This window comes from Propithecus coquereli, unplaced genomic scaffold (genome assembly GCF_000956105.1).
Source record: "Propithecus coquereli isolate 6110/MARCELLA unplaced genomic scaffold, Pcoq_1.0 Scaffold346, whole genome shotgun sequence".
Taxonomy (NCBI): Eukaryota; Metazoa; Chordata; class Mammalia; order Primates; family Indriidae; genus Propithecus; species Propithecus coquereli.
The window spans coordinates 1376842-1389398 of record NW_012149130.1 but is presented as its reverse complement, the minus strand read 5'-3'; the positions used below and the strand labels follow the sequence as shown (position 1 = coordinate 1389398).

General features: G+C 43.4%; 1 protein-coding gene across 1 annotated transcript in view; it reads right to left on the bottom strand.

The window, feature by feature from the left end:
• Nucleotides 1-12557, bottom strand: part of MICAL3 (microtubule associated monooxygenase, calponin and LIM domain containing 3) — a 211428-nt gene that overhangs the window by 84222 nt on the left and 114649 nt on the right. Inside the window, exons 14-17 of the mRNA XM_012651059.1 lie at nucleotides 3992-4104; nucleotides 3841-3903; nucleotides 3174-3347; nucleotides 1601-1684 (exon numbers count right to left, since the gene is read on the bottom strand). Of these exons, the coding sequence (XP_012506513.1) occupies nucleotides 1601-1684; nucleotides 3174-3347; nucleotides 3841-3903; nucleotides 3992-4104 (434 nt within the window). The remainder of the gene's footprint in view (nucleotides 1-1600; nucleotides 1685-3173; nucleotides 3348-3840; nucleotides 3904-3991; nucleotides 4105-12557) is intronic.

The window sequence follows — 12557 nt, the reverse complement described above, 5'->3', positions numbered from 1 at the left end:
ACCCTGGAGCATCTGTTCACTCACTGGAGTGTATTACTCCTCGCCTCCCTTCCCCTCTGCTGCTCCTATCTCAGGCAACCTTTATGAACATCATAGGAGTCTAGAGTTTTTTGAATCTAGTTTAGAGTTCACTTTCCCCTTCAACAGACACTCAACTAAAGATCACCTTTCTAATCATACCTTCCACCTAGACTTCAAGGCAAAGGGTAAGAAAATAAAACTCAAGTAAATTTCTGAAGATTTTTTTTTCAGAAGACCTCTTCCAAGCCTAGGGAAAGGAGAAGCTTGGCTTCTGTGGTGAATTTGGACACTGCTCCCAAAGTTCCAACCTCTCCTTCATGGGTCCTGCCTTTAATGTGGTATATTATTATTATTATTTAATTTTTTTAAGAGACAGGGTTTTGCTCTGTTGCCCAGGCTAGACTGTACTAGCCAGATCATAGCTTGCTGTAGCCTCGAAATCCTAGGCTCAAGTGATCCTCCTGCCTCAGCCTCCTGAGTACCTGGGACTTCAGACATACATCACCGTGCCTGGCTAATTTTTTAATTTTTTTGTAGGGACGGGGTCTTGCTATGTTGCCAAGGCTGGTCTCGAACTCTTGGACTTAAGCAGTCCACCTGCCTCAGCCTCCCCAAGTGCTGGGATTACAGGCATGAGCCACCATGGCCAGACTAATGTGGCATATTATTAAAGAATAGTTAGAAAGGAACACTTCCCCTGAATATAATTTCAATAAAACTCAACTTGCCACTCCCCAGCACCTCCTGGCAGATGACACTGTATGGTACAAGAGGCTGGCGGAACCAACTGTAAAAGATGCCGATGGAAACAACTCATCTGACTGCTCAGCATCGTGTAAGTCCTAATGATACAAACCATGACACGGCCTACCCAGGCTCCACTCCCACACAGGGACTTGCTCAGCTGTGACACGGGAGAAAATACATTAGCGGCCTCCACTCCTGCTGATTGGTTTTCTATCATAAACCAGGTGCCATCATCTTCCCTATTCAGTATTACTTAGGATAAGCAGTTTTCTAGGAGGTCTTGCAAAGGTTTTAGTGAAAATTTCCAAAAAGAGTATTTTAAATGTAGAACACCAAGAAAATGTCCATGAACACCTTTGTCCAGGATTTGAAACAAATAAAAATCACAGTTCAAGACTATTTTCTTGGATAACATTTTTCTATTTAATGTGAAAGGTTCTGCTGCCCCAACACTCAGCCTTGACTGAGTCAGGATTCTCCCTCCAACGGTCACGAGAAGACTGCTAGGAAAAAGGCAGCTTGAGAAAAACGTGACAACGGCAAATCCCCAGGGGCTGAGGTACCAGAACGACTTACCACATAGCCTAAGCTAGTTCCAAGCCAATTCAATAATCCACTCTTTAACTGGTTTCTCAAATCCCAAGGAGTTAAATAAATCACTGAATCCAATCAGCACTGTCAGTTAAATGTCTTCCCAGAGTCACTATTTAAATGAGCACAGAGACCTCCTGCCCTGGGAGCCAGGGTTCTAGCATTCGGGCCTCAGCACTGCCTGGCTCAGGAGGAGGAAAGGGGTGGGAAGGCCTGGGCAGGCACCTGGCAGCTCCTTTACCTGTTTCCACCGGGGGTTGGGAGCAGGGCGACCCTGCTCAGGCGGGCAGCAGGACGGCCGGCTGGCCCCACGCACTTGTGTAGGCTGTGACACACGGGCCAAGTGTGGGCAGAGACAGGACATGGAGACAAAACAGAATAAAATAGGTCAAGGTGGGAGAAGACACTGAAAGGTACTCATGGAAGACAGACACACATCTGTGAACTGTGGGGGGAGGTAGAATCAACTCTTAGAAAGCCACACAGAGGAAAGAAAATAGGCTCCCCTCTAAGCCAAAAGCAAATGCCAAAAAAAAAAAAAAAAAAGGAAAACAGGCGCTGTGATTCTTGTTATCCTTATCCCTAACTCAATGCTCTCTCAGTCTAAACTACCAATTCTGATTTGGAAAACTAATCTTTCCACCCAAAATGAGGAAAGCACCCTCCAACAAAGAGCATTCCTGCTTTCCTGAAGGGGGCTGGACCTGGGGCTGCCAGAGCCTCCAGGCAACCTCAACTGTCTACAACGAATATGACCATCTTTTCTGTGAGCCGCACATGAGAAGACTGGAGTGCAAAGACTATGTGAGAAGAAATTAATTGTGCCAGACTCCACGCAAAGCCACCCCTCCCCCTCCCGCTCAGTCCACAGGAATGCTGAGTAAGGAGGAGGGGGGGAGCAGGGGAGGGAGAGAGGGAGAGAGAATGCAGAGAACGGCCTGGCCTCCGGTTGCTTTTCCCGGTCATCAAGGAGTTTTACGAGAAACTTTCAGTGTGAATTTCAAAACAGCCCATCCTCTTGTATAAAGTCTAAGTGACTTTCTAGACACCCTCCAACAAAGACCCCTCAAGTCAAATGCTCCTGCCTAGAACCTCACACATGACTTGTGGGAGTCCCATTTAGCCAGAAAGTTCATATTCCTAGCAATATCCCAGGAAAATAATCTGCAACACACAAAAGCAGCTTTATTGCAAGAATGTTTACCTCTGTATTTTATCAAGAAATATGAGAAACAACTAAAACATCCAATACTAGTGCAACAGTTAAGAAAAGCACGGTACCACACATTTCAAAAGAGGCTTGCAAAGAGTTTGGAACAACATGGGAATATGCCTAAAGATAAATGAAAAAAGCAGAAGAGAAAGTGTATGTTAAGAATGACCTCAACTATAAAAACAAGAAAGCACTTTAAAAAAAGACAATAAGCAAAATATTAACAGAATTATAAGTAATTACCTTTATTAGACTTTTCAGCATTTTTCCTTCATAAGCATGCACTTCTTTATAATTTAAATATGTCTGTGAATATACATATAGGTGTAGATATATAGATACAGACATACATGTTTTAGGCCCCTCTGATGATTTTTGTCACAGACACATCAGAAGGTTAAGGACAAAGCAGCCCTGAATGTGTGGGCAAGCTTCTGAAACTCTCCCCACTGCCCTGGTCAGACAAGGGGAAAGCCAGACATCAGTCTTGAGCCTACGAACCCTGGAGCCGTGACAAAGCCCATCTCACTTGACTCTAAAGACCGCTCCTTCCTGTGTGCCCTGAGCGAACGTGGATGGGCGAGGTGTGAGATGGGCTTACCTGTCTCCGTATGCCGGCGGACTGCGCAGGTGCGTTCTCTTCAAATTTGGCCAGCAGCTGTGTCGCCATGTACTTCACTTTGTTCTGGTTGCCAACAGCAATATCCATCCTCCTGTCCGTCAGAGTGCTCACCAGTGTCAGTCTTTCTCCTCTGTGGCCCCGGGGAGCCTCCTCCTGAAGAACACCAAGCACCCAAGAACCAGCTCTGTTACAGGAGGCTCCAAATGCTCTTCCCTCAAAGAAGAAGTGTGATCAGGCCCTGGCACAGTGGCTGGCAGTTTTGCTTTAGGTCGAGCTCGGCAGCTCTCTTCAAGGTTCTGATGTACACATGGAGTCAGCAAGACTCTGGTAAACACGGAGGTATAAAGAGGTCTCAGACTTGTGCTGGTATTGTCGAATCCCAGGAGAGCCCCTGTGCTTTGCCAAATGTGGGATTCCAAAGAGACAAGAAGGTCTGAGTGCACAGGCGTGTTATGTTCTCTGAATGCTTTATAGAAAATTAAACAAAGGCAAAAGCCCAGAGAAAAAACATCTGGCCACAGAAATTCTCATAAAGGACAAACATGAAGCAATCTAGCAATACCAACGTGGAAATAAAGGATTTAAACCAAAAGGGCACAATTCAGTATTATTATCGTCATTCTAACAAATTCTAGATGAATCTCACCTCCTCTGATTGACTGGTCTTTCTCCTCTTTCCAGCACCATCCAAGTCCTTTTCCTTTTTATCCTATACCAAGAGAGGAGGGAAACTGCGTTATTCTAGTCACCGTACCTTTCCATTAGCTTTGTAGCCGGTAAAGGATTCTTCCACATACCTTGGGAGAGCGCTTCCGAGAGATGGTCTGCCCAAGTTTGCTTAGGAAGGAGATGGGGGATTTGGTGCTGGCTATCAAGACTGCTTTCTCCTCGGCATTCAGGTCCAAGGTGTCTGTGAACAGAAATCAGCGATGTTCAAGGACAGCCCTGCAGGGTGCCAGAGTCCTGGCCAGAACTACTCTCCCTTGCAGGCGGCTCCCAGAATCTCCGAAAGCTCCCAAGGTTCACCGGCTGTGACAAAGCACGTGAATCTCAGTAGGGAACTCCCGAGAAGAAACCACACTTGGGTCTACACGTGGAACCTTCTCTTTTCCATCCGCATAAACAAAAACAACTCTTTCCCCCAATCTACTTCAGTTACAAAAACCTCTGCTTTTCCTTTTCACAAGTTGGAATCTGCACTGGATCATTAGTTGCAGCAGAGTATTGATGCTTCATCTTTGTGATAAAAACTTAGGGACAGAGAGGGAGAGAGAAATCAGGAGGTAACTTGGAGTCTTCAGTTTTGATACAGGCAGAAGCCATGCTCTGAGCTGCACACAAAGGGGCTCTCCCGGAACGGGCACAGTAATGTTAGAGTTGTGGATTTCTGTTGTAAGAACTGCACACCTAATCAGGAATAGCCACAGATGCCTATAAGAGCACACAAGCTGGAAGGCACTAGAGGGTGGCACCATAAATTTTGTGGACTTCAATGTTTTACTATTAATATTAATTTTAAAAAGTGTAATTAATAATAAATTGCTAACGTTTATTAAGTGCTTCCATTTGCCAAACACTCTTCTTAGCACATCACAATGTAATTGTATGTATAATCCCCATTTTACATATGGGGAAACCAAGGAACAGGGAAATTTAGTAACTTGCCTAAGGTCGAACAAGTGAAGTACTGGGATATAAACCCAGGTCAGACACCATAGTCAATACTCTTAAGCATTATGCTACATTTATTCCAAGGGACAATTAATGACAATAGGAGTATTTTTCATAACACTCTGACAGGCAGCAAGCTAAGGGAAAATCTGCAGGAAACACTAAGAGGTTAAGAGTAGAAAGAGAAGCCAGAGGAGGCATGGTTACAGAAGGAAGGAGGAGAATGAGCCAAGTGCGGCTCAGGGTGGCAGGCGCTGAGAAGAAAAAGGACATCACTCCACAGGGATGAACAGCGCAGAAAAGCCAAGTGCATGAGAGATGAGAGATGAGAAAAGAACACAGAGTTGGTGATTCTTCCTGACTGTGGAGAACAGCTTGAGGAAAGTGGCACAAAGGGAAGCCAGGTTACAAAGCATTACTAAGTTTAGGCCCCGAGGAAGTGGAAGCCACAAGCACAAACCACTTTTTCAAAAAGGCTGGTTCTGAGAGAAAGGGTATGAAAAGGCAATAGAGTCAAGGAAAAAGATTTTGGGCAGGAATGACTTTTGCATAGCTACAGATACAGTGAGAAAGATCTGGGAAAGAATGAGAGGTGGAGAACACATTATTAGAGAAGGTAAAATAAAGGAGCAAAGTTCCAGAGATTTCCCATGATGGCCAACTGGTAAAAACAGTCGGCTTGTGTGTGTTTGGTGGTAGTGATGAAGGACACAGTCAGAAGGAAAGGAAGGCCAGGTCACAACACAGCAGGCCATGGGGGCTTCTGCACCAGCGCTGCCCAGGCCTTACCGCTGGAGGGGAGCGAGTCCTTGAACATCTCGTAGAACTGGGTCAGGTACATCACCATGGATAGCTTGTCGGGCTCCCCCACGGAGGCCATTTCTTTGCCTGTCATGATGGGAGAAATGCCCAGTTCCTTCTCAGCAATATCAAAGGCCAGTTGGTTATTCTTTTCCACATTTTGCTCATCCAAAGAATCAAAATCTCTGAGAACAGGACGAGAAAAACATATCAAGACGGGTAGACCATCCCCAAAGCGGAGAACACAGTATTGTGGAGCCATCAGCACTTCTCAGTCTCTGGCTAAAATCCGAGGGGCAGCGCATTACTGAAATCTCACCGCAAACCTGTTTATCTCACCTCTTCTCGTTCCTTTTACTAAGGAAATGCACAGCATCCTCAAGACAAAATGATTAAACGTCTATCCAATAAAAGAAAAAAGAGGGGAAAAGTTGAAAAACTACTTTCATTTTTCCAGGAACACAAATTTCTTACTAAAATATAAGCTCAGGAATAGGAAGTATCTTTAATATATATTCTCTTGTGCCTTGTGTGTGGTACGTATTAAACTTATGTCAAATAATGACAAATATCCTATTTGGATCAGACTGCTCCTGAAGACCTAGGATTATCACCCACCACGGCTGTTGGACCTGACAAGCTGTTAATGTACTTAATCAGCTCTTGTAAATCTTATTTGGCTTTCTCCTTGAGGGAAAATCTCAAAACCTTCCTCAAAAGATTTTACCATTGCTAAATTTCTGAGTTTTCCCAAGTATTTGGATTAATAAACATGTCCTACTGGGTTACTTCTTGCTACTCACAGTAAGAACTGATAGCATTGTTCTTTAGGTGATTTCGGGGTAACCTGGCAGTCCTTATTTTGTGTTAACCTACTGACCCCATACCATTTTTTCAAATTCCTTTTCTCTGTAGGTTAAGTGTGTTAAACTATGGAGACTCATCCTGAAAGAAGTCATTGTAGTCTAAACAGTGCCAATTACCTCCCCACTGCTTTGTGTTCTGCTATGAGTTAATTCCCCTAAGACCTTCTCTAGGCAGCCTGGTCTGACAGGACACATCCCCTTTGCCTCCACACTTGCCCTTCATCCAATCTGTACCCTCAACTACCTCTGCCTGCATCCTTTTTTCTTGCCTTGCCTTTGGAATATGCTGATTCACCTGGCCCCATCCTCTGAAGCACTTTAGTGTCACCGAGCACAATCTTTCTCAAGCTGCTCTACCTCCCCAACCCCCTGCTTTCATTTATCTTTTACTAACTCTGGATGAGCTAAGGGACATGAGCACAGGAGGTCATTTACTGTCACCCAAGCACATCAGAAATCCCCATTTTTCATCCACACTGTGCAAGACTGTTTTTATTAGCTCTTGTCTCATTAGCTTATGACCATCATAAAAACAGGGACTATGTCTTTTAGGATTCCTTAAGCAATCATTTAAAAAAAAACAAACAGACACTAGGCCCTTAAGTGGACCTAATGATAAAAACGACAAGCAGCCAAACTCAACATGCTCTGCTTCTGTTTCTGAATCTTTTTGTTTGGCTTCCATGGTAACAAACGCTGATGGGGGAAATCTGAGGGCACTGGTCTCTGCAGCTGGCCTGGGGTCCTCCTAGTGTACTGATTCTGTAGACAGGTGAGTAGGGAATGGCCAAAGAGATGTTACTGTTATAGGTGGGTAACATGAGGAAAGTTTCATGGACCTGACAGTGCGTGTTTGCAAAAAGTATAGTCTTTAACAAAGAGAAAATGCCAATGAACCATCAAAAACAGGGGAAGTATTCATTGTTTTTTGTTTTGTTGGTTGTGACATATTTGCCTTGAGCTGGCCAAATGTTCTAGCCAGGTTTCCCTTGTGATCGAGAGAGTCTGAGAGACAGTTGGCTGAAATGAAGAGTTCAACTCAGGGCCAATAAACAGTTTTCCTTTGTGTGAAGCTAATAGGCCCAGGTTGGTCCTGGGTTGAGCTATATAATGCATGACATATAGTGTTTATAAATATAACTAAATCAAAATCATTGCCTTCCAAAGTATCTTACTATGTACCTTATTCTAGGAGAAAGGACACAATTTGGCTACTTGATAGCAAGGTACTCTGAGATCTTTAGGGAACATAAAATAAAACACAAAGTTTGGTCAGGACTTACATCAGATCAGGACGGTATCTGTGGATAATTGCACAAAGGGCCAACCCACTTTTCCAGGACATGGTGAGATCTGTCACATTTACCCCTGCATAGCCATCCGTCTGCCTCTGGCACCAACCCAGCAGTTTGCTTGAACGAGCTACAGACTCTGAAACAACAACAATCATCATCTGAAGTGTGGTAACCACAGGATATGGGATCCTCTCTTCAGTACATATATCCAGTGTGAAAAATTACTGAGGATAGGGACAAAATAGTTACCACTAGATCTCAAATCTTTTGAGATCAGTGAGGAATAAGGTTATGTAGCTGGTATCATGATAGTGCTATTATAGAAAGACAGGAAACTACCAATTTATCCAGACTCTAAGGTCAATGTCCACCCCGCTAACAGACTGATAAATCACACCCGGCGTGGTCTGGACCTGACCATGCCGAAGCCCAGTGTCCCCATGGCACTCATGGACGCTGACTCAGATGGAAGAGTGCCACCTACTGAGCGATCACCCTCATTTGCAACAGTTCTAGCATTTCCCTGGAGAGTTGCTTGGCAAGCGGCCCAGGAAGGCTTTTCCCTCCAAAGTAACAGATAAGAAAAGGTTCCATTCTATCTAGCAGCACATTCAACCAAAAATAAACAGAGTCTTGCTCTTACACTTTCCAAGGTAGCAAGCAATTTGCCAAGTGAAGAAATTCTGTAGAGTTACACTGACAAAGCCAGGAACCCCAGACAATCCCTCAGCCCAAGTTTGGTACCTTGTATTATAAATTATCACATCTTAAAAAACTGAATAGGCAAACACATATTTTACAGTTCCTTGATATTTCTTCTAAAACCCTAACAGCCTTTATAACAATCTTTTTTTTAAATTACATCAGAATAGCTCTGATATGGAGCATTTAAGAGAATCTGTGAACTCCTATTTGTGTCCAAGGAAGTCTGTTCCCTTACCTAAAGCAGCTGAAAATATTTAGCCTTGTACTAAGTCATTTAGTGATCTGTGAACATAAGATAAAAAATGTATATCACAAAAATCCTGTTTAAGTCTTTCACAGTGAAAACGTATCCTGAAACTACAGATAGAACCACTTCTAGTGCCATCTCTTGGCTCAGAAATTAACTTTATTCAGATGCCTCCCAAATCTGTCTGTCCAACCATCCAATATGTATTGGACAACTTCAGTATTCCAGGTTCTAAAATAATAACAGTGAATAAAGATACTCTCTGCTTTCAAGGAAATGACGTCCCAGTGGAAAAATATGAAAATGTTTCCAACTGCCTGTTGGTCCTCATATCCACCCTGATACACCAAAAACATGTCAGATTCAAAATGTCCAGAACAGAACTCAAACCTTCTCTCACATCTTCTCAGCTCTGCCCTGCCTTGTCTGCACCGACGCCGCACCGTCCACAAACACCTGCCTCTTGCCCCACAGCTGCCCGTGCCTGTGGCTCCTTAATATTCTCTCACATAATTATCAACGCCAGTGACCACCCCAATGTGCCAAGCACTGTAATAAGCACTCTCCACAGTCAAAGAACCCTCATGATCGCCCCTCCATTTCAGACAAGGAAACCCAAGTTCAGAGATGTTAAATCATCTCTTCAAGGCCACACACTTCACAAATGGCAAAGCTTGGACTGGGACCCACTTGCATCTGGCCCCAAAGTCAGAGTTCTTCTCCACCCACTTCTTTCTTCTCCATCCGCAGCTTTAGGATCAGATTTGGGCCTTTCCCACCTTTAGCTTGACCACCGTGATGCATTTCTTACTCGTCTCCCCACCTCTGGCACTTCCCTTCTCCAGTCTTCTTACATGCAACTGATCAGGTGTACTCACTTCACGCTGCTTTCACAACAGCTTCAGTACACACAACGTATGGAGTGGGCTGCATCTTTGTCATTGAATCCTGGCAGCCACAGGACCCAGCTAAAATGCCACCAATTCTTCTGTAAAGTCTTCCCCCAAAACCTTAGCTCTCATGCTCTCTCCCCCCTACTCTCCCCACACCCCTTCCAGCATGTGTATCTGGTTTATCTCTATGTTGTCGTAACATCTTAGGACCAAGGTAATTCTTTGTTGTGGGGACCTGCCTTGTGCACTGTAGGAGGTTTAGCAGCATCCCTGGCTTCTACCCACTAGATGCCAGCAGCACCTGCCCCCAATTGTGACAATCAAAAATGTCCCCAGACACTGCCAAATGTCCTCTGGAAGGCAAAATCACCCCTGGTTGACAGCCACTGTCTTAGACGGTACTGTGGACACATAACGGCTCAATAAATGAGTACAGACTTCTCTGAATAGGTTACCTGTATTTCAAAAGGCCACTGCCAGCACTCACCATTGCGAGTCAGCTTTGGGGTAGTTCGGGAATTCACCAAGTTCTCCATTTCCAGATGAATATCTTTTGTTTCTCCAGTATCATATAAATGGCGCACCTGGCAGAAAGTTACAAAGTCAAACACAATGAAAATCAAACATCAAGTAATAAATTCCCACCTAAAAGCAAAATGGCTAAGATGAAAGATTGGGAAGCAAGTTGGGCAAAGTTCAGAGAGAAGTTACCGTGATGGCTTTGAATCCTTCATGGAATGAGGTGGGGTTATAGAGAAACAAATGCATATTAACTGTAAGAAGTTGTGCTAAAACTTAGCTACTTGGCCACAGACGTCCCTCTGAGAGTCTCTATTGGATCATTAAGCTGCCCGTAAACAGCAGGTTTTATGGACAACTTAAGAACTTACTACATATAGGTACAGAAGGCCTAAAGGTGTAAACTTCAAGTAGAAGGAGAATTAAAAATTACACTAGAACACAGGCCAATATATCAATGGGCTGCTTTCTTACAGTTGCTCTACTTTTTGGGATTATTGTGCTTTGTAAGATGTCATCCTCATTGCAGTACTGAGATTTAGAGATCCTGAGAAGCAACTCAGTAGTACAAAAAAACCAACTGATAATACTAATAGTATCTTTTACTTTCAAAAGTGTTTTATCTTTCCAAGTTCTTTCAAGTGAGCAATCCCACTTGCCCTCACAATGGTCCTGTGAGTAGGTAGGGATTATTATCCCCATTTTTCAGGTAAAGAAACTGAGGTTCAGAGACCGTGAAATGACCTGTCCAAGACACAGGTGATTAGCCTATAATGAAAGCGGAAGTCACATCTCCTGACTACTGGACAAGTGCTCTTTCCCCTACAATATGCAATTTGAATCAGGAGGTGTGGGATAAAGTCCTGGATCCACCATTTTTGGTCATGTTTGATCTTCTGCAAGTCAATCAACAACTCTACGCCTTAGCTGCCCAATCTGTTGATGGAAAATAACCTGAAAATAATACTTCCACCAATTCAAAAAGAGATCTACTTGGATTACTAAAAAAGTGTTCTGTATATGTTCGGTATTAATAGTTTTATACATTTCAATATATCAGAGTTCTGATCAGTCCTGAGAATGGGCCCAGATGCAGATAAACTGACTAGAAGGCTCTTACCTGGCTTGGCCGAAGGAAGTTGACGTTAATATTGGGATACCTAGTGACAGGGTCGATGCTGTATTGGCTGAAGTTTTTACTCACATTCTCAGGGGTGGTCTGGGGCAGCAACCTATAAATACTTTCCCTGCAATAATATACAACAATATGCTCACAGGAGTGACAAGCACCATAAACATCTCCCTCCCCTTTTGTAGTATTTCTATTTTTTGACAGTCTACCAAATTGTCTAAAGTATACAACGAATCCTCATCCTTGACCACTTTCCTCAACCAGGCCTTGTTTCCCATACCCACCACCTCGTTCATCCCAAGGGCACTGACTGGTAAGAGTCAAGGAGAAGAACAGGTACAATGCTATGAGCAGTAATGAATGCCTGACTCTTATCTAAAAGGCAACTAGCTTACTGCTTTGTTTTTTTCAAGTAAGCCAATATTTAAGTTTTAAGAAAATCACAGATAAAAAAAGAACTTGCCACCATGTTTAGCTAGAATGCCTTAAATAACAGACTTAGAATGATAAAATGATATCAACTACCAATTTCGTCTGGGAAATCTTATCTCTCTAGTTCTTCTGGTCAAAGCATTAGTTCTTTATTATCCAGCACATCCTAGGATTTTTATCTCATTTGCAAAAATCTGCTTCAAAACATCTGACATTTAAGGGTTTGAGAAAGATTTATAAGCAGTTTGGTGTTTCCTTTGATTTCAAAACCACTTTTAATTTCTTCTCCATCAGTAATAAATTTTATTTGGGAAGGGATAAGAAAAGAGCAATAGATTAATCTTTAGGTTTCTATGATTTTATGAAATAGTATCTTGCCTTTCCTCTTTTAAACATGAAAACATCTTTAATTAAGAAAGGAGAGAGGGCTGGGCACGGTGGCTCACGCCTATAATCCTAGCACTCTGGGAGGCCAAAGTGGGAGATATTCAAGACTAGCCTAAGCAAGAGTGAGACCCTGTCTCTACCAAAAAGAAAGGAAAAAAAACCCAGCTGGGTATTGTGCGCCTGTAGTCCCAGCTACCGGAGAGACTGAGGCAGAAGGATCACTTTGAGCCCAGGAGTTGAAGGTTGCAATGAGCTACAATGATGCCACTGCACTCTACCCAGGGCGACAAAAGGAGACTGTCTCAACAAAAACAAACAAGGCAACTGAACACCCTTCATCATACCCCCCGAACTCTTAAAAACTTAAAATTTAAAAACTCAAAAAAAGATAGTTGGGGATAGGGCTGGGCAGGAG